We start from the raw sequence: 25,514 nt of genomic DNA, 5'->3' as shown, positions 1-25,514 counted from the left end.
CATATCCAGAATTTCAGTTTCAGCCATGGTCATCATCATCACCTGTTTTCCAGTCTTGGATTATTGTTTTCTTCTGGTCGCTCCTGGCTGAAACTACCTAGCTAACAGACTGTAGACTGAACACTGTATCTGCTGGTGAGACTTCACATGACTCTGTAACTCTACTTTTTGTTTTGTTGACTTTATATTAAATTGAATATTCGGCAGGCCTGATAATGACGTATACGCAGTGTAGGGAGATAGATCTGCTGACCTGCACCACAGGAAGGTCCCGCTTTAAATAGAATTTACTGTGACGATGGAGCCTGATGCCTGTGTCAACATTTTTGATGAATAAAAAGGCCAAATGGAAACTGAATCAGACTGATGTGTTCACATGTAAATACAGGTAATGACGTATAAGCGAAGTTTGTGCACACAAACAAGGAATTTGACTCTGGTTCACTAAGCTCTCTGTGCAAAAATTAACCTAAAAGTTGAACTTAAAAAATAGAAAATAAACAAGTTCTGTACACTTATGTATTTTAACACTGGGGGCAGGTATTAGTTAATGGAGTGGGTTTAATACATTAAACAAACATGCCAAAATATCTCAGGTACATAACATTTTGAAGATTTAATTTATATATGCTTACTTTGGCTTTAGGAAATAACATTCTCCAAAATGAAAACAAACGTAGGCTGAAATTTTATATAGAAAACATTTCATTATTCTGATAATTAAAATGAGATTTTCATATAACTCGTATCAGCAACATTTGGGAGGTTTCTAGGTCCTGATTGGTCCTATTTTCCGTCAGTCAAAGCTGTCGACAATACCTTCGGTTTCTATTGGCTTGTCTCTGCTGTCAATCATGAGTGAGGCGGGAGCAGGGACGATCCTCCTCTCGCCGATGGAAAAAAAAGAGAAAGCTTCCAAGATGGCGGCTTGGACCTACCTGTCCGCTGGAAAACAATAGAAGCAGCATAGAGGGGCAGAGTTAGCCCGCTCTTACTGACAAATCTCCGCTTCAGACCCTCTTACCTTTCGGCTCGGGCTGCGCCACGGGAAGAATTATCCGCGACGGCACTTCGGGAGAAATACATTTAAAGTACGATGCATTATTTAAGCGTTTCGCGTTAGCCACCTAGCTAGCTAGCCAGCAAGCTAGTCGAGCTATCGTCACCCAAAACACATCGTTAGCATTTAGCGGCTAGCAGTTAGCAGCTAACAGTTAGCGGCTATAAGGAGGCGGAGGATCAGCTGTTTGCTACACAGATGAAGTAGGAAGAGCGGAGCGCTACAGTTTCACAGTAAGTGAATTTCAACCCTTCACCTGAGCTATAATTGTGTGGAAACATTTGCCGTTTGTTTTCTCCATCATGAAACTGATGTGTTAGGTAAAACATTACGTTTATCAGCTGAGGAATCGCTGCCAAGTTTGAGAAGAAGCCAAGCGTTAGCCTGCTAGCTCATATTCGCTAACTAACCGAGCTAACTCTTATGACTTGAGCAAAATAAAGTTTCAGACAAGTTGGTGATCCGTTATGATTTTCCCGGGGAGTGAAATTCTGTCTTCAACAGCAAACGGAAGAGAGATTAGGGGTTTACACCAGCTAGCTTCAAACCAGGCTGATTTTACTGGCAGCTCAGGTAGTTTTTAAGGAATTTTCGACGCTTCAACTTTGATTTGAGTGGAGGAATGTGCTAACTGAACTTAGCCCTACTGGAGTTAGTTTAGCTCCCTGTTTCATTGACTGAATTAGAAATAAGGGGTAAATGATTCAGAGTGTCTGCACTGAAGCAGCAGGCTGTGGGTTGTTTCTATCCTCCCGGGAGAAATCAGAGGTTTGTGCTGATGATGTGGGGCTAAACTCGGGCAGACTGTGGCTCTAACAGGACTCCAGGGGCTCTGTTTTACACAGCGCGTTAAACGAGCTGCTGTAAACAACCAGGTTGATCGCATACTTTAGGCTGTAAGTGAGTAAAAGCAGGAGGGTGGATGGCATTGCACCCAAAAACCTTAATTTTCCTCTCCGGCAGTGAGTGCCGCTGTGACTGAAGGCCATTAGCAAGACAAAGGTCGCCTCCATGGAGCCAGCACAGGAGTCTTTGTAAAGGGCGAGGGGGGGTGTATAGACGCCCAGAGTGAAAAAGAGCCAAATTCAGCATTTTATGGACGAAACCTGAGCCGGGAGTTTACTACAAGGCTTTATTGATGATGGCGGATTTTGTTACACCGCGACACAGCGCGGTGATGGAGAGGCTCCGCCGGAGGATCGAGTTCTTCCGGCAGCATCACAACAACTGCGAGAGCCGCTACGAGACCGCGACGCTGGAGCGGGTGGACCTGGACAGGCAGCAGACCATCGCCCTGCACCAGCGCTGCCTGCAGGCCAAGGCCAAGCGGTCCAATAAGCACCGGCAGCCACAGCCCAGCGGCGACCAGGCCGGCCAGAGAGCCCCCGGCGGCGGAGGCGGAGGCGGAGGCAGCGCGGAGCTCGGGGAGAGTGGAGGCACGGCTTCGGAGCAGAGCCGGAACAGCACCCTGATAGCGGTGAGTGAGGCTGGTTATAGAGCACAACACACCCCGGGCTGCAGGACCATCTGTAAGTGCTGTCTAATCCAGATATTTGTCATGTTAGCCCCAGATTGCTTTAGGATTCCTGCTCAGTGAGTCAGAACTTTGTTTGGACAAAACTTTTCATACATGCAATTTGAAGACTGACAATAACACAGGATAAATGTGAACATTAAAAGAAAATTAAAAAGTAGTTAGTGAAGGGTAATGTGGACCCAATAGTGAACTGTCACTGCTTTTAATTTGTTTTCAGCTCATTAGGCAGAAACTCTCCTGAGATTTTCTGGTTTTACCTCTGTTCTCTGAGAGCAAAGGAATTTTAGGTTGCTTGGACAAAATGAGACATCTAAATCCTCCAAAGAGGAGTCATCTTAGACTCTAGGGAACTGAAGGAGAATTTTCACAGTTTCTGACATCTGTTGATAGAGAATACCTGCTAAATTAATTGCTAATGAAAGTAGTTGGTAGTTGCAGTTTTTGTCACTGTGTTGATCCAACGCCTACATCAGCAAAATCAGAGATGTCTGTTTAAAGCTGGTTCTCAGTAGTCCTTCAGAGGCCTACACTTCTTACTTTACAATGCAGAATAGTATCAAAACGACATTTTTGATGTTGCATACATGACCTTATATCCTCTGTACAACACACTACAATCTGCAGTGCATCCTCCAGATGTGGAATCAGCTACTCTTGGTTTGAGTAAAATCTGATCATTATGACTAGGGTTACAACTAACTGTTGTTTTCATTATCAATCATTCTGTTGCTTATTATTATATTAAGTTGTTTGACTGTGAAATATCAGTCCTCGTATATCTGGGTTTAGCCAACACTCTGACATGTTCAGTTAATTGTCCTGAATGACAAAGAAAAGCTTCAATTCCTAATATTTGCAAACCTGTAAGATCAAAAATTTTACAAAAAGTATGTGTGTTGCTCATTATCAATATTTGTGTAAAAATATTGATAATGAGAGGAGCTGCAGTCGTGTGTGAGACCACTCAGAGCTCACCTCATCATTTGCACTTTGATCATGTGGATAGTCTGGTTTATTCTGCCTTTAGATTGTGGTTTGCATTCTGTCAGGCTGTTTGATGAGAGTTCAAGGCTGTCAGATTGTGCGATGAATGTGTGGTGAATCTAAGCACTGTGGTGCATGTGGAAAAAATACATGATACCAGAGACATGCTATCAGCTCGTCTCATTTTCCTGTGTCGAAGTTTGTGCTTTTTCTAAAACTTGAATAAAATATTTTGTGGTACAACATGTTGCAGCCAGTGTTTCCTGCAGCTGTGATAGCAGCAGTTTCACTGTATCTGAAACTTGTTTGGCAACATAAGCTCCAAATCAGCCATGTAGGTTTTGGATTGATGACTACTGAGTTCACCTGTTTCTCTGTCAGTATCCTTTTCAGACAGCATCACATAGTCACACAATGTATTGGAGGTTTACAGTGCAGCCAGCAGGTCTGCCAGCAGATCCAACAGCCTGTGCGTCTGTTAATCAGAGCTGATCGCTGCCTCTGTGCTGAAGCTGCTTATCAGTGAAATCCTGCAGGCACTTTAGTCTGAATGACACATGACTGAAACGGGTCAGGTGAAACCACTGCTCTGTGCATCCCCACTGACTGTCAGAGGAAGTGTTGTTTTCTGTCTACTCACATGACCTGTGCTTTTCCCATGAATCTGTGCAGCTGGCACAGTGTACTTGAGCAACCTATCAAATCCCACCAGCTCTGGACCTTGACCTTTGAGCTCCCCTCCTTTTGATTAAGTTGCAGTACAGTACAATAGTCAAACAGGTAATCGATTAGCTGATTTACAAAAAGGACCGGTCAGCTGATCGAGCCAAATGTTTGCAGGTGTCGTGTTCTGCTGTAGTACCAGACTGAAACGGGTCATTTAAACTGATTAAATTACGGGATGCTGAAATGGTGTCTGACATTTTACACACTCAACTATTGTTGATCAACAAAAACTGTGTTGATGAAACAGAAAATGATTAATTCTTCATAGCCTCACATTTGCATATTTATCAAGATTGAGGTCTACGTCTCCCAGACCGGCTGGTTTTTACAACAGATACTAATAGACTAGGGATGTAGCTGGTGATTATTTTCACAATTAACCTGCTGATGAATATTTGAGTAATCTTTTATTCTATGACACATCAAAAATTGCATCATAACTTCACACAATCAAAAGCAACAGTATCTTACGTCCACAGTTCCACTTTATTTCCTTCATTAGGAATTACTCACTATCAAGACACTGTCCAATTATTTTTGTCCTGTGACTGATAAATCAACTAATCATTTCAGTGCTTCAGTAGACCACAACTAAACATTAAGAATTATTCCCTGTGCTGTTTAAGAGTTTTAGTTTTTACATCAGTGATTTTTGTAACTACCAATATATTCAGTTCAGTTCAACTCAGGTCTTCAATCGATAATTTAGACTCTTCAGGCAAATGTCATTTATTTTGCAATGCTTGTATATAAAGAGCACATCTGTTTCATATATAAGAATGTGCAAAGTATATATAGTGTATTCAGATAAATATATTGAAGTCTACTATGCCATGAAAACACTCACATACCAGTATTTCAAATTGTACTTGGGGACAGTTGTTGATTGAAATGTATTTCATCCTCAGGAAAGAGTTTCTGCCCTGTATACAGCAGTGAAGGTTTTCCAGTGTGTTAACGTCTTCCCATGGTCTGTACGTACCCGGTCAGACTGAGGACAGGTGTTATGTGTTAACAGAAACTGTTACAACACTGAGGAGCAGGGTGTAGCAGAGTCCAAAGTCCGTCTGATAGCAGAGTCTCCCTGAAGGTGAGACACCACACAGGCTGCAGGTCTGCATCAAAACTGTGTGCAGCTGTTCTAAAAATACAACTCTGATTTTCAAAGAGAAATGCAAACCAGTACGGACCATACTATTTTAGGAATTCTGTAGGAGGTTTGTGATGTCGGGCTGTTTGGTGTCCTCTAGAGAAACCTGGCTCCTGTGAGTCTTTTTCATGGTCACTCAAATGTTTTTAGAGGTTGGATGGCAATTGAGGAGTTTCTAGTGGTTGTAACAGTGTCTGGGAGTCTTTATAACATTTTAAGGAGCCTTTAAATGTTTTACTGTCTAAACAGGAGGTTTTAGCATCTTTCAAGAGAGTTTAATGCTTAATCAGAAATTCTAAGAGTCCTTCAGAAGGTTCTCAATGCCTCTGGTGAAGCTCTTTAGATTTTGAGGAGGGTTTGGGGTGTTTTAAAGAGATCTGTTCTGTGTGGAGGATTTTTCTATGGGTTTGAGCTGTCACTGATGGATTTTAGGCCTGTGTCAGAGGTTCTATAAAGTTCTGTAGATCCTTTTAAAAGTTTCTACTGTCTATTACGTTTTGGGGGCTTCCAAGAGAATCCAGTGGGGAGCTTTTAGGGGCCCTGTAAGAGGTTCTGATGGCCACTAAATAGGTTCTAGAGATCATTATGATGTGTTGAAGTTGTTGAAGGACATGTTGGGTGGCCTTAAGGGGGATCTGGTTTCTACTGAATGGTTTCTATGGTCCTGCAAATTTCTAGAGATCTTTTAAGAAGTTCTAATGGCTGTTTCAGAGGCTATAGGAGTCCTTCAGACATTCCTGAGAAACCTAATAGTTACTCAGGAATCTGTAGCTCTTTACAAGGCTCCGATGCCACAAAGGAGGTCCTAAGGGTCTTTGAAGATTTCTAGTACCTAGTGTTGAGGTTTTGGGGTCTTTAGGAGATCTTAGAGGCACAGACAGATCCAAGGCAGGTGTACTTTTCTTTGGAGAGCTTTTAGCACGCAACACCCACTTGGTATTATGCAGAGATGTATGAGACCTTTGGAGTGTACAAAAAATTTGTCATAACAGTTCAACAGGAAGTGCAACCTCCAGAATGACCTTACAGAATCACCACCTCCTCGGCAAAAGTCGTGAAGCAGAGGTTTAGGCTCGGTGTACCTAATGAACTGCCAGCTGAGTGTGAGCACTGATTATTTCCTGTGCTTGCTCCAGTTCATGTGAATGCACACACTGTTGTTCTTCTTGTTGCCAGAGGTTGCATTCATGTTTAGATGCGTGACACATGTCTCTGTATACATATCCCCCAATGTAGTATGACTGGAAGTACAAACAGAAGCCAGGACTTTACACAGTATATTTACTTTGTCACTGCTGTATATATTTTTGTCTAACGTATTCCAGCCTGTGAGTTTTCAGTATAAACCTGCTCTGAGTAGGGACACGCTGTCAAACACAGACTGCAGACCGACTCAGTGTGAACAGAAACCCCCTCACTGCTGACTCATCACTGTGTCGGTCCTGAAAACCAACAGCGTCGGGAAACGCCTTGACGTTTGGCAGCGGGCTGTCTGTCTCTGCGGGGGGGGGGGGGGGGCCTAAATCACCTCTTCTCTGCGGTGATTGGCCTTTCTCAGTAGTGACATCACTGTCTGAGGTTAGAAGATTCTACCACACCACAGGTGTAGCGGTAAGAGTTTGCTTACCAGTACTGCAATGTAAGAATTTGAGTGTGCAAAACTCAGTAGTCATACTGAGAGCATGCAGTTGTACTCTGATAACTGACATGAACACACCAAATATTTAGGATTTTTGTGGCGTAGCGAGAGCCAAAAACTCCAGGCTGAGTCACTGTGAAGACATTCAGCAGCCTTTATGTATTTGACTGTTATGTTGAGTATGCAGACTGAGTTGCTTTAGCCAAAGCAAAGTCTCTCATTGTCTAATTCGACTCTCCTTGGCTTTATTTTGTTCTGCCAGAGTCACCCTGTTTTTCTCTTTAGACAGAGACACACTGTTTTCCTGTGACTGTGTGAGGGACAGGTCAAGGCTGACTGATCCTCTGAGGGCAGAGGTCAAACTGCACAGTGCAGTTATTTAACTCCTGTTGCACAAAACAATTACATCTAATTATACTTTATAACTGAAAATATCATTTTATTAATCTCATGCTTGTATTGTTAGCAGTAACAGTGTCAGTAGTAGTTGTACCAATAGTTTCTAATACTAGTAGATAGTAGTAGTAATAATATTCAGGAGGATTAGTGATCTGTAATTGTTGTGTGATGTAGTAACAGCTCTAGTAGCATGAGCTGTCCTATTAGGATGAGTGTAGTGGTGGTAGTAGTAGTAGTATGAGTTGTAGTACTGTCAGTACTTGTACAGTAGTGTTAATGTGAATACTGACGTTAGTAGTAGTAGCAGTAGTATGATTTGCAGTACAGCCAGCACAAGCTGTAGTATCAGTGTCAGGTGATGCTTTGTAACTTGACAGGTACTCAAATACCCAGAATGCCCCTGAGGTGTAGGGCCTTTGTGGCTGTAGCTCTTTTCATGTATACACCACCTTCACCAGGTGTGTAACCATGGTAACCAGTAGGTGGAGTCAAACCAGTATTTCAGGTTGACTGAGTCATCAGTTTCCTTTTCCTGAGGGCAGACATGCTGCTCCTTCTCTGTCCATCAGCGTCTCTTCACCAGGATTTTTCTTTCAACATTTACTTTGCATTTTTTAGGTCAGGTAAATAATTGCTCTAAGAAATGCAGACAAACATAAAACAAAATGAGACATCAGTAAATGTCACCTTTGACCTTAGATGCTGCCGGATAGTTTCATCTTTAATAATACATCCAAATTTTTGTTGATTTTTATATAATTTATAATTTTTTAACATTGTTTCAGGTCTATCAAGTACAATACAATAGAATATTTTCTAACATGTAATTGATTGGAAGTGAATCATGTAGCATAAAACACGTGTGAAGAAAAGCCTACACATGCTTGTTGAGAAACCACGTGCGTTTGAGTTCAGGTCGGCTCTCGTTGTGATTCTGAAATCACAGATGAGAGAGCTCATGGGCGAGTGAGTAAGCCGCACTAAACCAAAGAAACTGAAGCTGACTGATCTGAATCGGAGACCGTTTAGATTCTGATGAGATTTTTTGCAGACTTTGGTAGCATCAATCCGCCTGTCAGCTTGTCATCCACTTTAACAAATGTCTGTGACGACACCGACCTTAAAGTGGCAGCGCACCTACACAGGTGTGTTTATCTCATGCCACTGACCTGACCCCTGCTGTTCTCACAGTAAACACAAGGCCACTACACTCCTGTGGTGGTCAGAATTTACTCAGATACTGTACTTCAGTCCAGTTCTGAAGTATTTGTACTTTACTTGAGTATTTCCACTTAGTGCTACTTCATCCTTGGACTTCACTACATGTCAGAGTCAAACCTTGTACTTCTTCCTGCTCTACATTTATCTGATAACTTTAGTTCCTTTTCAGAATCAGGTGGATCCAACAAAATTCAGACTGATCATCAAACTTTATTGATCCCTGGGGGGAAATTCCCAAGATACCCAGCAGTATGGAAAGTACTTCAAATTAGAAGTATATAAGGTAGTTAAGGTCAGCTACCCAGCAGTATGGAAAGTACTTCAAATTAGAAGTATATAAGGTAGTTAACGTCAGCTACCCAGCAGTATGGAAAGTACTTCAAATTAGAAGTATATAAGGTAGTTAACGTCAGCTACCCAGCAGTATGGAAAGTACTTCAAATTAGAAGTATATAAGGTAGTTAACGTCATCTACCCAGTGGTATATAAAGTACTTGAAATTAGAAGTATATAAGGTAGTTAACGTCAGCTACCCAGCGGTATATAGAGTACTTGAAATTAGAAGTATATAAGGTAGTGAACGTCAACTACCCAGCTGTATATAAAGTACTTCAAATTAGAAGTATATAAGGTAGTTAACGTCAGCTACCCAGCAGTGTATAAAGTACTTCAAATTAGAAGTATATAAGGTAGTTAACATCAACTACCCAGCTGTATATAAAGTACTTCAAATTAGAAGTATATAAGGTAGTTAACGTCAGCTACCCAGCTGTATATAAAGTACTTCAAATTAGAAGTATATAAGGTAGTTAACATCAGCTACCCAGTGGTATATAAAGTACTTGAAATTAGAAGTATATAAGGTAGTTAACATCAGCTACCCAGCGGTATATAAAGTACTTGAAATTAGAAGTATATAAGGTAGTTAACGTCAGCTACCCAGCGGTATATAAAGTACTTCAAATTAGAAGTATATAAGGTAGTTAACGTCAGCTACCCAGCTGTATATAAAGTACTTCAAATTAGAAGTATATAAGGTAGTGAACGTCAACTACCCAGCTGTATATAAAGTACTTCAAATTAGAAGTATATAAGGTAGTTAACGTCAGCTACCCAGCAGTGTATAAAGTACTTCAAATTAGAAGTATATAAGGTAGTTAACATCAACTACCCAGCTGTATATAAAGTACTTCAAATTAGAAGTATATAAGGTAGTTAACGTCAGCTACCCAGCGGTATATAAAGTACTTCAAATTAGAAGTATATAAGGTAGTTAACGTCAGCTACCCAGCTGTATATAAAGTACTTCAAATTAGAAGTATATAAGGTAGTTAACGTCAGCTACCCAGCAGTGTGTAAAGTACTTCAAATTAGAAGTATATAAGGTAGTTAACGTCAACTACCCAGCAGTGTATAAAGTACTTCAAATTAGAAGTATATAGGGTAGTTAACGTCAGCTACCCAGCTGTATATAAAGTACTTCAAATTAGAAGTATATAGGGTAGTTAACGTCAACTACCCAGCTGTATGGAAAGTACTTCAAATTAGAAGTATATAAGGTAGTTAACGTCAGCTACCCAGCAGTGTGTAAAGTACTGGATTTGATTTGGAAGCTAGTCTGTCCAAAGTGTTGATGCTGCTGTTTTGGCACCAGTCGGACTAATCAGGAAATTCTTGGCATATTTTGGGGACAACGTCAGTTTCTCCACTCTGACGCGACTGCTCAGCGACAAACTTTATCTTCTCTGCCTCAATTGTCTTTCTCTGTGGACAAGATACAGTTTTTTTTTCTTACTTGTACTGTTGGTGTTTATGTTAACACTTACACTTTTTCTTTTTTAACCTTTAATGTTCAGGCCTTCAGCCTCTTTTACTGTAACATCCTTTTCCATTGGCAGTTTGCAAGTTATTTAATTCAGTCATTTTTATTTATTCACAGTTTTTTTAAGTTAAGGTAATTTAATATGTTTTGAAGCAGTTGATCTAACATGGATTATTGATTAGTCCCAGCAGTTAAACATCAGTATATTAAGTTTCCCGGATTAGAAACATCTAGAAATGACTCTAAACATTTTAAAGATTCAAAGGCTCAAACAGACCATTTGTTCAATATTTAGTTTGCTGATTAATCTCTGACTGAAAATGGAAGCTGTTGATGAACAGAGTTGACCAGTCTTTTTCTTTTTGTCCAACCAACCAAGTACAATGTCCGAACCTGAAGAAGAAATATTTTTTTTGCTTTTTACAACATATTTTATTCTCATTGTAGTTGCAGATCCATTTTCTGTCTGTTTGATTCATTGCTACCAATAAAGACAGTTTGATGTCTGTTGGGGGAATTTGGGGTTTTAGGAACTTTATGTTCTATAAATAATAACCCAATGATTTGTGCCAGTGTTTTTCTTTGTTTCTGCATTAGAATTTTAGGTATGTTAAGGAAAATAAACTAGCAACAATATTTATTTCAGCTAAGAATTCTTCTTGAAGGAATATTTTCTGTTTTTAATTTGAGGAAATTGGAAGCTGATATTGGAATTTGACTTGGAATAAATATGTAGCTGTGTTTTCTTCAGGGGAATTTTAATTGACACAACAGAAGTTAAATTAAATATAGTGGAACAGCCAGGTGATTGAATCAAATAAGAAAAACAACCTCTTATTGTAGCTCAGTATTAAAATCGTGGGTGTGCCTGTATTCACCTGCCCAGTCGGCGGGTGTGGAGGATGTGGATGACGGGACGGTAAAACCGTGTGAGGATCAGCTGTTCTGGTCGGGCCGCGGATGACGTGTTCCGATAAGATCCGGTGGGCTGTGCTGCCTGCACAGTGGAAAGATGTGATCTGCTGACTGCTCTGAAGAAGCTCTTTGTTATCAGAGTTATGTAAACCAGCCTGCAGCTGATTCTATTAACAGCAGCAGCTCTGAAGCTGGACAGCTTTATACCACGACTGCTGCTTTATGCTTTTATTACTCCTCCTGTTTAGCTGCAGCGCCCCCTGCAGCTGGAAAACCACCTGTGCACAGACAGGCACATACTGACATTAAAATCCTGTCACACTTTACCAGCTTAATGTCAGAGAGCCAAGCCCCTTCCTTACATAGACATAGCTGTTATTTGGATTTTGGGGTTCGTTGTGTCATTCAGTGATATTTCAGCTGGACTGGTTTCTCATTGACCAGCTGCACCAGATGTTGAGGACACTGTGTCTCTTGTTGATGTTAAAATGGTTTTGTTTCTCTCTCTAGTTACAGGAGACAGTGAAGAGGAAGTTGGAGAGCGCCGGTTCTCCGCTGGGCAGAGATCAGGTCAATGGCTTCAGTGACAGTTTCCCCCCTAACAAGAAGGTCTGTCTTGACAACGGCACCGCCAACGGCTCCCCGCTGGACTCGAAGCTGGGAATCAGCGACTTATTGAGCTCTAATGGGACCCATGGGCCATCCGCAGATACGACGGACGGCGGTGCAGAACCAGGTTCAGACTTTCATCGGAAGGAGATGAAGCAGGAGCCTGATGACATCCTGCCGATCATGCCTCCGTCAGGCGGAGGCAACAACAGCCTGTTCCCTGACCTCAACCTGAATGAGCAGGAGTGGACGGAGCTGATGGAGGAGCTGAACTGCTCAGTGGCCTACGAGGACATCCAGGATATTCTCAATGATGGCTTTGAGGACCGCAAAGACCCCCTGGAGCTGGCACCGACTCCAGGTGGTGGGGGTTCAGTAGGAGGAGGAACAGGAGGAGCAACAGGTAGTGGTGGAGGCCAGTCATCCCAGGGTCTACTTCCTCCAGATCTAGCCAGTGTTAAGGCGGAGTACTCCCCAGCCTCGGCAGCCTTCGAGCAAGAATCCTGCACTGGCTCACCCCGCGTCAGGTCCACCTCCTCCGTACCTCCTCCTCACCCCAATAACTCCCCTGTCGCCTCCTCTTCTGCCTCTTCTCCAGCTGTGCCCCAATCCCAGCCAGCTAATCCCCCTCGGCAGCTTCAACCTCCACCCAACCACATCCTCCCTCCGGCACCCTCTGTGTCCAAGGACCTGTCCCCTGCCCAGCAGCTCCAGCACCTGGCTGCCCAGAAGCAGAGAGCCCAGCACCTTCACGGCCAGATGCAGCACAAACAGCCACAGCCGGCGGCCAAGTTCCACAACCAGGTGCCACATGGCCACCCCCCACCATGGAACCAGATGGCCAGCACCTCTCAAAGCCCACTAGGGGGCGCGTTTGGTATGGACAAGTCCACGAGTCCCTCTCTCTATCCACCAGATTTCAACCCCAACACCCAGAAGCAGCTGCTGATGCCCAATAAGGGCTCTCCCAAGGCGGGGGCCGGCAGTTACCTACCGGGGCCCGGTGGGCACCCTAACATGCTGGGTCACTCATCTTCAGGGCCGCCTCTCAGCCACCCCCCGGCAGCAGGAGCTCAGGCCCAGGCTGCCATGCTGAACTACAACAACACCAAACCTCTGTCACACTTTGAGGCTGGGCCCGGCCCGCCGCAGCCCCCCAACACCCAGAACCAGAACAAGACAGCCCTGCTGAATATGCTCAGACAGCAGCAAATCAAACAGAAGAACAGCATGAACTTCCGCCAGCACCTCCCACACACACAGGTAAGAAACACAGTCACTCCTTTAAATATCAGAAAAAAATGTCTCCAGCTGAACCAGACTCATGGAAAAACATATATTATAACATTTAAGCGCAAAGTGGCAGCATATGCTGATCAGATACTTAAACTCTTCAGTGTATTATATATTAAGGCTCCACAGCTGTTTCTTGTCAGCGGTGCCTGTGTATGTCACTGCCAGTCTTAATTATTTGAGCTTTAAGAGGAACTCCTGCAGCAGTTAGACGATTGACAGATGGACATTTAATAGTCTTGTTATAGTTTATGTAAAATACCAAACACTAAAGCTTTGGCTAGGACAAATAATAGATGGATCAAAATAATTTTGCACTAAGCCAAAGTTAATTTATTGACCACCACTTAGAAGTTTTCAGTAAAAACAGAAGATGGAGTGTGTGTGTTGTTGTTGTTCGTTGTTGTTGTTGTTGTGGAGAACTGTCTGTCTGCTGCAGCGTTGGTACCAGACAGATCCAGTGTTTCCAGGACGGTGCTCAGCCACAGGTCTGTAGAAACCTGGTTGTTGCAGCCTGAGATCATTGCTCTGCTCATGTTAGTCTGTTGGCCCTTCACACTTGTTTCTTAAAGCTCATTTATCAGGTCATTAAAATGTCCAGATCACTGAAATAACGTTACAGCACGACTCCTGTTCGATGTCTGAGCGCTGCACCCTGACATCACAACATTATCACAAACATCAGTTGTTTGATTTGTGAATTGATTGAGAATCATGGAAGACAAGAGTCACCCAATCATAGTAATCATGGTCAATAACCATCAGTAATTAAGTGTGTCTGTCTCAACTACCATGATGATCAGATGTTTCTCACAATATAACAGCAGCATTAACATAGATACAAATTGATCTTGATCAATCACTGAGGCCAGTAACACCTGTCTCCAAAGTCACTGTTATGGTAATTGTGTATTTTGTGGCACAAATACCACATTATGTATTATAATGTGGTATTTTGTGGCACAAATACCACATTATGTATTATAATGTGTCACACCCACTGTAAGTACTGGTGACCTTTAATATCCTTTAATGTGATGTGATGTCAGGCTGGTGTGTAGTTGTACTGGTGTTAGTCCAACAGGTGCAGGTGAAGACCAGTACAGAGCAGTCTGAGCCTGCAGTTAACTAGAGGTGAAGTTGGGCAGCAGCAGCAGCAGCAGCGAGGCCTTTTGTTCAGCTGCTCTGCCTCAGACTGGCCGGGGCCCCACCATCCTCACTGTGTGTGTTTGTGTGTGTGTGTGTGGGTCAAGCAGCTGGTTGCTAAGGCTCACGGGGGATGGAGGGAGGCGATGACAAAGCAGCCTTTCATATTCTCTCTCTGGCTGTATTTAAATATAGCTGCTGCTGCTGCTTGTAGTTTTCCTCTGTGCAGACGGGACGCTGTGTTCCTGCTGCACTTCAACACTAACTATCGCAACTGTTGTTCGCTAACTGTGTTACTGCAGCATCATTTTTGTCTTGTTAGCAGCACAACCAAAGACACTGGTGTCAGTAACACAGCTTCTAACCATCTGGATGGACTGCCTTCAAGTTTTATGTTTGTATTGGCAAGAAGGATGATTCCTAATACTTTTAAAGGCAGCAGCTGGTTATTGCATATTGTGTGTGTGTGTGTGTTAGTGTTACTGGGTCCAAATCCCATCCAGAGCCTGACATCAACTGTGAATGTGGTGTTGTCAGTGTAACGGGTGGATCCAGAACCTGGTTCTGTGCCGTAGACCTCCACTATTGTCAAAAAACTATTAAAAACAGCAGGGAGCCACACCGCTGATCTGGCTCACGTGGTTCTTCCTCAACAACAATGGGAGACCCGTCTTTTTTCCAAAAACCAGCTCTAGATGCCGAGAACAGCCGTCACTGTTTACAGTGTTGGAAGGAAAAAAGAGTCGACTGGTCTCTGATCTGTTTCCACTGCTCCACCAGCTTCTCTCTGCTCACAGCAACGTCTGGAGCTGGTTTTTGGAAAAACACAAAAATATCTTGGGACTCTGCAGGAATGTGAAAATTAAAAATAAACATTAGTTGAATGTATTTTAGAGTACCTTAAAGACAAACAGTAAGAAGCAGTTTTACTAAAAACAGTCTGGTATTTTTCACTTCAGTGTTCACAAAGTGTCATCTGCAATAATCTTGACAATATTATCATTGAGCTAATTTCCAAAATGGAAACATTCATATCTGTAGTTTCTTCTTTCTTTCTCCAACAGGACCAGAACACCTACCCAGCTCCTCCACACGGCCCAGGCCCCACCAGCACCATGGCATCTGCACCTGGAGGCAACGCCATGTCTTCCCAGCCAGCAGCGAACGCCATGGCAGGTAACCACGGTAACGCTGCCTACATGAACAACCAGGTGGCGGCGGTGCTGAAACAACAGCAGCAGCAACAGATGCTGGAGCAGCAGAAACAGCAGCAGCAGTACATGCGGCAGCAGCTCATGGCTGAACAGGTGAGATTATCTCTGCCCTTAGGTGTCATCAAACCAACATGGTTCATTCACTGGAGCTGCTTAGTGAAAGGCGTCTGAATTGTATATAATTATATAACAACGTCTTCCCTCACGGTTTTCTGATGTTTTCTAGGTGAAATAATTAGTCAAGAAAACAATTAATAATAAAAATAATTAGTAATCATCAATGCAGCTGTAGTTAAAGAAAAAGCAATGAACACCGATGAACACAGGAAGTTGGTGAAAAATCTGACCTGAAGTGTAGAAGCAGACAGCCCAACAGAGGTGTGACAACTTGTCTACAGTGTGAACTGGAATCATTTATTTCAGTTTTACGCTGGTTAAAAACTGTGTAAACCGTGTGTGTGTCCAGGAGAAGCAGCGCCAGCAGGACCAGCAGCTTCAGAGACACCTGACCCGACCTCCCCCACAGTACCAGGACCAGCCGGGACAGCCGGCCAATCAGAACCCTTTCCCACAGCAGCCAGTCAACCAGTTTACAGGTATGACAACAGGAAGTGCCCACAGTTAAGCTTTTGGAGAAACAACCAAAGGTTTGAGTGTCAGGGTCGGAGTTCACCTGCTGACTGAGACTGTTTTCACCATGTACTTTCATGTTATACAAGATGTTAAAATACATTTTGGAGAAATTAGTTAAGTAAAGATCAAGTTGTCATAACAACCTGTCAATCTAATATGGAGTCAGTTCTCTCACTGATTTGGGGCATTGCCCACAACAGAAGGAAAAGAGTAAAAAAAAGTTAAAACATCGTAGAATCTCTCAGGGGTAACAGGAATATTACCCATTTTTTCACGTTGCTGTAAATTTTTATTACAGTCAATCGACCAAAGCACAAGCTGCTGTTTGTTAAATGAAGTTTGTACTTCACAGCAGAATGGGTTGAACCTCAGAAGGAGCCACAGCTGTTTGCCCAGACTCAGTTTTTCCCTCTGTCAGTGTGTAAATGATGCTCACCACTGATTTGAATGGAAAATAACACCAGTTACTAGCTGTGCTGATCTGTTCATTCTGTTCTGCCCTGATGTTCCCCTTTTGTTGTCTGTTTAATAAATGGTAATCATTTACTGCTGCTGGGCAAAGAAAAGGCAACTGGCTCTTCTTAATAGCAGCAGTTTATCAAGTTCACTGATGTGCTGCTCAAAACATCAAAAATAGACAAAGATTCAAAAACATCTGTGACAGGTGTATATTGCGTGTAAAGTCAGTTAATTGTTAACTAACTGTTAATTAACTTACCTTTCTGTCTTCACAGCTTCCTCTCAGCCTCTGGGCAGCGTCGGCTCCATGGGAGGCCCCGCCCCTGGGGCCCAGCGTATGTTTTCTCAGAGCCAAAGTATGATGGGAATGAACATGGGTCAGGGAGCTGGGCCGACAGGTGGTGTAGCCCCGCCCCCTACGGCGACCCAGGCTGACATGAGTCTGGCGTCCTGCGGGGGCAGAGGTGGTGGGGCTGGCGTGGAAGTCCAGCCTGTCCTCTATAACAACATGAACATTCACCCAGCCCACCCAACCCAGCAGGCTGGTCTGCAGCGCCAGCCTCTGGGCCCCATGAGCGCCGCTTACAGGCAGAACCTACTGGCTCAGCAGCAGCACCTGAAGGCACAGCCCAACGCTGCCATGCTAAAGCAGCAGCAGCAACTGGCCTCTGCTGCCCGCATGCCAGGCTCCATGCAGAACAGTATGGGGGGCAGCCTCCCTGGCTCGATGCCTGGCGGTATGCAGGGTGCACAGAGTGCGGCCTGGCAGCAGCAGCTCGCTAACCAGACACCGTCCAGTAATGCCGGCCTGCCACCCAACGCCTTCAACAACCCTCCCAATGCCTTCCACATGCAGCAGCAGCCTCGCCTTCCCAAGATGCCACCGGGTGCAGCACCCTTTGGTGCAAACCAAGGTGGACGTCCAATTGGAGGCATGAACCCCGGGCAGCAAATGATGCAGACAAACATGGCTGCTGCTCAACAGAGGGCACTCAACCCTCAGAGCCTGGGTCAGCCATTGGCCAATCAACAGCCGACTCAGCAACCACAGGCCAATCAGAGTCAGGCTGTCCTCCCTAACCTAGTGGCGTTCGGACAGCAGGGTAATGGGCGCCAGGGACTGCAGTGTAACCAAGGATACCAGGTGAGCCGGACTGCCAGTCAGCAGCAGCAGGTGTCCTTCGGATACAACGTGGCATCGGGAAGCTTCGCCGAGGAGAGCGAGCTGGTGGACTCTCTGCTCAAAGATCAGCACGCCCAGGAGTGGATGGCCGAACTGGATGAACTGCTCGCCAGCCATCAGTAGTTACCTGTGTGCACCTGGAGCACCTGAACCCTGCGAAGCTGAGAGGCTGCACTGCTGAGGCTGCACGGTGGAAACCACTGACGCCTTTCTGCAGCAGCAACGCTGCAAAGACTGATTTCAGTTTTCAGATCAACAGCAACTGATTTCTTGATCCACACAGGAGGTCAGCGTGTTAGTGTTAGCCACCCAGCTAATGGGAAATGACCAGCGGTCATGATGGTGAATGTCAGCCCACACAGGCCCAGTTCCTGTTTTGCTGACTAGTAAACTCATGAAGGTTGTTGGTAAATGATGTGGTTCCTTAGACACTGATTTGTGGACCAGACCAGATATTTCCCTCCACAGGTTTAGAAGCCAGCAGCCAAATCCCCTACAATGCAATGAAGAAACCTGGGCATGTTTGGTTTTTCTGCTGTTTAGAGAGAGTTCCACACACACAGCAGTCAGTGTGTCTGTCAGCAGCCAGAGTCTTTGGTATCCATGTCAAACATCAGCTCGGTGTTAGTGGTTGTTGCACAGACACTTCAGTACAGCAGGCCGAGGACTCTGAGCCGCTCCGCTACTGAGACCTGTCGGCCGACTGACTGATAGGAAACAAAACCAGCTGAGCCCTGATGTGTGTGAGGAGAATGTCACCAGGGTCCTTTTAAAAAAAAAACAAAAAAAAAAACAAACAAACAAACAAAAAAAAAAATCCAGCTATTTAGTGATGAATTGCTTATTGCATAACTACACACCTGGTAGAACAGAATTAAACAACCTTTTCTAAGACATCATGGTCTGCTGGCAAACTCAGCACAGCTGTACAGTCCTCTTTTGAAAGGTCGGGATCCAGCACGTTTTTGATGGAGGACGATGGCAGGTGTAACAGGCAGCCAGCAGTTTTAGTTACGCTGTGCAGTTCATTGATAAAATATAACCATGTCTGATTTCATTCATGCAAACTTGAACCATGACCATGACTGAGTTCTGCTGGAGCACAGTGGACTGAGACACATCAAAATGAACAGCACCTACCTGAGGATATAAACAGCTTAGAAACATCTGACAGTTGGCAAAAGTCATGATGAATGTCGTCACATTGTCCAACCCTACAGGTGTCGATAAAGTTGCAGCTTTAAAATACGTCCCCAGAAAATAAATTGTCTCTATGGATTTATTTGTTTATTCTAAATGAAACTAGTCTTAGCGTCCTGTCAACATTTCACTCATTTCACTCATTTCACTCAGTCATGTGAATGTTGGTGTGTATTTGCTTTAGACAGATGTACAGTCAGTTTTCACCGCTGTTCTACCTCGTGTGTAAATGTGTAATGAAGCAGCAAATCTGAACGGCTGAGGCTGAATGTGCAGATAGTTGGTGTGTATGTGTTCTCTTACACACTGCGGTTTTGATCGCAGACTAGAGACTGAGCGGAGGAGTCGAACTAAGACTACTGCTGAACCTATAGCTCTAAACCACTGTACCTGCCCCCACAGCGCCACCTGCAGCCCGTCGGCCCCACGCTGAGTCGGCCGCAGCCTCACAGCCCATTCTTTCCCTGCAGACGTGAAGTGAAATGAGTCTGAAAGAAGCAGCTGAGTCAAAGACCAGGCAGGTTTCCCTCTGACAAATACTTCAGAGTAGCCCTGAATGTTTTTAAAGCCCATCTGTTGTGTGTTTCAGCTTTCTGAGTACGATTGAGTTCGTTTCAGTGAACAAATCAGCGTCTGGGACTTGAAGCTTGGTGCAGGCAGGTTTGGTTCATCACACCATGCTGGGATTAGTCTTTAAATGAAAGTTTATAATATTGTGGTTTTACTGTCCCACATGACGCTGCAGTTATTGTGACAGAGTAAAGCTGATTTTCATACTGTAGGGAAATATGTCCAAACATTTAAATACCTTGAACAACGGCATGTTTTGTTTAGGGAAATGTAAAGGGTGGATTCACTCAGCTCTTAGTAGAAATAGATTCACTTTTCTGGTATTGTCAATACCTTCACAGTTTCCTGAGTGTCTGAGGGACAGTTTGACAGGCTGGGACTTTATAACGAAATGCAGCTGCTCAACATCTGTATTTTTTTTTTGCCTACACCTGACTGAATCATCCAGCTGTGCTGATTTGCACAGCTGCTCTTCCTGTTACCTGGAGTCAACAAATAATTTCTTTAGTGGTGTGATCAGACCAGACACCTGTTTGTGCACAGCTGTGAACGCTCGTTGATGCTTCGTGCGTCTGCGGCACCATGAGCTCGGTCGGCTCCACATCTCAGCTCACAAACCTGAACGTTTTTACGTCTGTAGTCAGTAAAATAAACCCAGATCGTCTGCACTGAAGCTCACAGACACGACATTAAGTCATGAAACATTAAAATCCTCTGATTTCATCCATGCTGGTGTTTCAGCTTTCAGATCCAGGCGCTCCCTCAATGTTTCTTGTTTATATTTATATAACTTTATGCGATTTATATTTTGATTTTTTTGGGGTCTGTGTTTGACGTTGTCCTGTTTATTTAACCACAAACCAGCAGCAGGTTGTTTCTGTTTGTTGCTGATTGCCCTGAAAAAAAGCCTCCCAGGCTGAGTTCCCTGCTCCAACCACATGCTTCACGTCTTAGTTATGGTGTCGGGACCAGGAGGGGTGAGGTCCTGTTCTTCCAAATGGACCTAAACTGTGGACACACACGGTTCTGTTGGTATGTTTGTTCTGGGTAATGCAGCTGTGTGAGATTTTTACATCCCAGGCCTTAAAGCTCAGCTCTGATGTTAGAGCTCACATCAACATGAGCAGATGAAGAAACTAAAAAGCTTCTCAGCTTTGCAGGTGTAGAACTTTAGTTTTCTCGTCCTGTATTTCAGCAGGATAACCGGCTCAACATCTGGTCCGAGGAGGCTCGGCCTGTCTTGGAAGCTCATTTCAGGGCAAAAACATGAACCCGTGTGAAAGCTGGTGGTCATCTACTGGTTTTCATGCAGTCACTCGTTCTGTTCTGCAGTTTACCTGTAAACAGGCAGTTTAACTCTCAGCCCAAAACTGTGCAGTGGTTTCACTCTGAGGTTTCGATGTTGAAAACGACTGATCCTGAGGCTGTTACAGATGTTTGGTTGTTACACATCCTGAGATGCTGCGTCGATTCTAGTGAGGTGAAAACTTGATTCCGGTGTCTGTAAACATGTTCCCTGAATGGATCCCAGACTGTGTGACCTTTGCCCAGGCAGAACCGCAGTATTAGAACTCCACACACATTTACCACATTTCTGACACATTTCCTCTGCGACAGCAGGTAGAAAACACAAAGTGTGAAAATGATCCCGTCAGGGTTTGACCTTGGACATTTACATTATGTTTGGTTCAAGTTTAAGGCGCCTCTGTGACTGTGTGGTCCTGTTTAAGGTGGAGCTGTGGCCCGGTTGTCCTATCTACTGTACTGTTTCTGATTTCCCCAGAGAAACACATGACTTGTGTTCTTTTAGTTGTTTGGGGCTGGTTTCATGTTCTCGATCCTCCTGCTGACCCTGCAGCCTCCAGCTTCGCGCAGCCTCACGGGCTTTTCTCGGTTTACTCTTGTGAACGGGCTCTGTGTAAATGTCTATAAATATATTTTTTGTATGTATTCCTTTCCTAATGATCTGGAGAAGATAGATGTTATTTTTATATATTGCTGCGGATTTTTGTAAGTATTTTATACTTTTGATATGGTTCTCTGTAAAACAAGAGTATTATGTAAATATAGTTCTTTAGAAACAAGTGTGTGTCTGTGTGTTTCTGTGTGTGTTGTGTCTTTGCATCAGGGGAACAAAAGGAGGGTTCTTACAAACTATATTAATCCTGAGGCTTGACCTGAGGTTAGTTTTGTCTAGAACCTTTATTTCTTCTTTACTTTGTGTATCTATGTGGGACAATCACAGTTTTGGGACTTTTCTGTAAAGCACAAAGTTTCTGCTCAACTGTTTAAACTTTCACTTTAAAAATGTTGAAATAGTGACGAAGTTGTGCGCAGAGTAAAAACTAACCCGTAGATGAACTGGAGGTTTATCATTGTAGACTTAGCGTCTCGTCACTTTACATTGGTTTGTTTTTCTTCTCCAGGGAGTGTTTTAGGAAGTTATCAAAACAGTACATGAAAATGAAAAATGAAAGGCTTTCAGAAGTCGCTGGGTGAAATAAATAAAGATTAGTTGTGTTGACGTAAAAATATAAAAGAAAAGAAAAGCAAACATCCACCAACTGTCAGATTCAGAGGATTGGGGGGTCAGTGACCTAATGGACTGTTTGACTGACAGTTACCTGCCCCGCCCCTGGAGGTGTGCTCTCCCAGGGCTACCTGTGTGTTTCCTGGGTGTTCGTTGTTGTTTCAGTGTCCAGGTGCGTCTGGATCTCACCTGTCGTCTCTGCAGAGATGTCAGAGGAGGCTGTCGGACTCGCCGCTGTGACCGTGCTGGGCGTCCTGGAGCAAGGTGAGAGGGCATGCTGGGAAATAGGAGACTGGGACTGGTTTAATTTGGCTTGTTGGTGTGTCAGTTTGGAAACTAAAGTATATTTTTAACTCAGGAAATTTGTATCCAAAGCTACATGTGAAACTGATTTACTTCATCCTAACTTTAGATAAGCAGTAACATTTTCAGACAGATCTCTATAAATGTCCTGAACTAGAAAAGCACCTGAAAACTGTTTTATTTATGTTTTATCATGTTTCACCTTCACTTTTTATTATCAAATAACTTTTATGAGTCCACTTTGTTGTCCACTGTGTGGCAGCTGCTGTATGGAGACAGTTTGACTGTGGCTCTTTGTGTGTGCAGCTTATTTCTCTCTCCAGGTGATTTACGCCAGGAGGAAGTACTCGGTGTCTCCGCCCAGCACGACCGGACCGCCGGCGTTTGACAGAGTCTTCAGAGCTCAGTGAGTCGAAGTGAAAGGACATTCTGTGGTCACTTTATTAGGAACACCCAGCTGGAACTACATCAGTCTAATCTGAGTTCTGCAGTAAATAAGTATGTGTGTGTGTATAGGTATGTGTATGTAAATAGGTGTGTGTGTGTGTGTGTGTATGTAAATAGGTGTGTGTGTGTGTGTGTGTGTGTGTGTGTGTGTATGTAAATAGGTGTGTGTGTGTGTATAGGTATGTGTATGTGTATAGGTGTGTGTGTGTGTGTGTGTGTGTGTAGCACTGGTCTCAGTTCCATTCACCTTGTCCTGTCCCGTGTGCTCAGAGTGAACTGTGCCGAGTACTTCCCGATCTTCATCGTGGTCCTGTGGACGTCAGGAGTCTTCTTCAGCCAAGGTGAGCAGACAGGAGCTGTGTGTGTGTTTGCTGCCAGTCGTGACGAGCGGCCAGTGAACGTGTTTGTGTGCTGCAGGTCTGTCCTCGCTCTGCGGGCTGCTTTATCTGTACGGACGGTTCCGCTACTTCAGAGGATACTCGCAGTCGGCACAGGGACGGTAGGAGGCGGAGCCTGTTCTCACTCTGGTTTAAAGGTTTCCATTGCATTGATCACTGAAATGAGAGTCACGAAGCTGGAGGTTTGTTTCCAGAAATACCCAAAGTCTTTAAAGTCATTCGTGGTTTGAGATGACAGGATGAGTTTTATCTCATGTTTACTGCCCTACACGTGTGTGTGTGTGTGTGTGTGTGCGCGCGCGCGCGTGCGCGTGTGTGGAACTGACTGGACACACTGTCCAGAGTACAGTAATGAACAGGTGGGAAGATCTGCAAACCTGAGACTGAAATAAAATAAAGACTTGTTTAGACTCTGCTCTGTCTCCTCTGGCAGTCTGGCTCCTCTGTACTTCAGCGCTCAGGTTCTGTGGGTTCTCATCGGGTTCTCCTGTCTTGGCATTTTCCTCTCGTTCTGCCGAGTTTACCTGAACGTGGATCTGCTGCAGGTGTTCTACGCCGCCATCGGCCTGGCCTGAGGAGAAACGGGGAGCACGTGGAGGATGCTGTAAGGTCAAAGGTCAGGGGTCAGGAGCTGTGACCTTTGTTTTCACTGGTGATCTGTTCCTTAAATATATGATGTTTTTATTGACACAGTTTGTCACCTGGTTTGTCACCTGAACCATGAAATAAAGTCGCTCATTCACTCACCTGCTCATGTGATTGTCAGGTGTTTAACTTCAGATACATCCTGTCAGAAAAAAGCAAGTACTCTGACCCTTTACTGCAGTAACAGTAGAAGTACCACAGGGTCCTGGAGTACAAATACTCTGTTCCAAGTAAAAGTCCATACTGCTGGGTAGCTGACGTTAACTACCTTATATACTTCTAATTTGAAGTACTTTCCATACTGCTGGGTAGCTGACGTTAACTACCTTATATACTTCTAATTTGAAGTACTTTCCATACTGCTGGGTATCTTGGGAGTTTCCCCCCAGGGATCAATAAAGTTTGATGATCAGTCTGTATTTTGTTGGATCCATCTGATTCTGAAAAGGAACTAAAGTTATCAGATAAATGTAGAGCAGGAAAAAATACAGGTCTGGTGTGAAACCGTCCTGTGGAGGGTTGTAGTTTGGTTTCTCCAGCAGGTGGCGCTCTACAGCAACGTTTCAGTCTTGGGTTCAGGGTTTTGTGTGGTCACTTCTCATGACAACAGGCTGACGGTAGGAATGCGCAGCAGACTTTGACAAAGCAAAGATGGAAATATTTGGTCACACATTTAACAGAAAAAACATTGAATTACATAAAGATTTGAAGTAGCACCTGCTTCTTCTCCTCCACTGAAAAACTCCAGTTTAACAGCTGGAAACCAGATGTTTGCTCCTCCACTGTAAAGCAGATTCTCCTCATGTTTCCACATCACACCTGTTTGAGTTTCATACTGGACCCTGATTGGCTCCAGACTAGTAGTGATGTCACAGATGCCGCAGGTAAAATGACTCTCACATCTGTTTTCTCACAATACTTATTGTTCTAGATGAATAATAGAATCACTGAAGATCATTAGTCACCGATTAATGAAAACATTGATTTAAAAACAGAGGCTGCAGATCTGTTCGGCACTGGACTCTGTAGATCCTCAGTGTTGTTTGTCTTGTCGGTGTTGTTTTGATGTCAGTCCAACAAAGCCGGATGTGAGCCCTGCTCACTGGCAGAAGAACATTTGTCTCCAACAACAGGATCATCAGACCGGCAGCCTGAGACTCAGTAATGTGATCTGCTGCCTCCAGCTTTAAATGTTCTCAGCAGTTTCTCCAAACACGAGATTCCTCGCCCACAGACCAATTCACTTAAAGTGTGTTTCTGAATATTTTTCATTTCTACGTTTTGGGGGCTCCTCAGGGTGTGAGGACGTGATGCACAACGAGCACAGACACAAAACTACTGAAAGATCCCAAGTAACGTAAAGTGACTGAAAAAGGCAGAACTGACCCAAAAAAAGGCAGAACTGACAGAGAGTCTGTGGGTGATGCTCGC

At 43.9% G+C, this 25,514-nt stretch overlaps 2 protein-coding genes across 4 annotated transcripts; both read left to right on the top strand.

The window, feature by feature from the left end:
* Positions 1–912: 912 nt before the first annotated feature.
* On the top strand, positions 913–21,844 carry maml1 (mastermind-like transcriptional coactivator 1). 3 transcript variants are annotated; one of them, XM_026330258.1, is made up of 6 exons: positions 913–1,293; positions 2,231–2,537; positions 11,964–13,325; positions 15,566–15,808; positions 16,182–16,311; positions 17,083–21,844. In XM_026330258.1, the coding sequence occupies exons 2-6, from the start codon at positions 2,238–2,240 to the stop codon at positions 18,111–18,113; spliced, it is 3,066 nt and encodes a 1,021-aa protein (XP_026186043.1). In that variant the 5' UTR covers positions 913–1,293; positions 2,231–2,237; the 3' UTR covers positions 18,114–21,844. The 3 variants fall into 3 exon arrangements, with proteins under 3 accessions (XP_026186043.1, XP_026186041.1, XP_026186042.1); XM_026330256.1 differs by having other exon boundaries at positions 2,024–2,537; XM_026330257.1 differs by lacking the exon at positions 913–1,293 and having other exon boundaries at positions 1,304–2,537.
* A 419-nt stretch (positions 21,845–22,263) lies between these two features.
* On the top strand, positions 22,264–24,165 carry ltc4s (leukotriene C4 synthase). The gene is made up of 5 exons (XM_026330642.1): positions 22,264–22,554; positions 22,900–22,999; positions 23,311–23,381; positions 23,458–23,539; positions 23,872–24,165. The coding sequence occupies exons 1-5, from the start codon at positions 22,497–22,499 to the stop codon at positions 24,011–24,013; spliced, it is 453 nt and encodes a 150-aa protein (XP_026186427.1). The 5' UTR covers positions 22,264–22,496; the 3' UTR covers positions 24,014–24,165.
* The last annotated feature ends 1,349 nt before the right edge of the window (positions 24,166–25,514 follow it).

Source organism: Mastacembelus armatus, chromosome 10, assembly GCF_900324485.2.
Source record: "Mastacembelus armatus chromosome 10, fMasArm1.2, whole genome shotgun sequence".
Classification (NCBI taxonomy): Eukaryota; Metazoa; Chordata; class Actinopteri; order Synbranchiformes; family Mastacembelidae; genus Mastacembelus; species Mastacembelus armatus.
Note: the sequence above shows the minus strand (reverse complement) of the source record. Positions and strands in the feature narration are given on the sequence as shown.

Coding starts and splice junctions, on each gene's coding strand:
- maml1 (XM_026330256.1), top strand. CDS start 2,199: ATGATGGCGGATTTTGTTACACCGCGACACAGCGCGGTGATGGAGAGG. Junction 13,326..15,565: donor AGCACCTCCCACACACACAG/GTAAGAAACACA, acceptor TTTCTCCAACAG/GACCAGAACACCTACCCAGC. Junction 16,312..17,082: donor GCCAGTCAACCAGTTTACAG/GTATGACAACAG, acceptor CTGTCTTCACAG/CTTCCTCTCAGCCTCTGGGC.
- ltc4s (XM_026330642.1), top strand. CDS start 22,497: ATGTCAGAGGAGGCTGTCGGACTCGCCGCTGTGACCGTGCTGGGCGTC. Junction 22,555..22,899: donor GCTGGGCGTCCTGGAGCAAG/GTGAGAGGGCAT, acceptor TTGTGTGTGCAG/CTTATTTCTCTCTCCAGGTG. Junction 23,540..23,871: donor TCGCAGTCGGCACAGGGACG/GTAGGAGGCGGA, acceptor CTCCTCTGGCAG/TCTGGCTCCTCTGTACTTCA.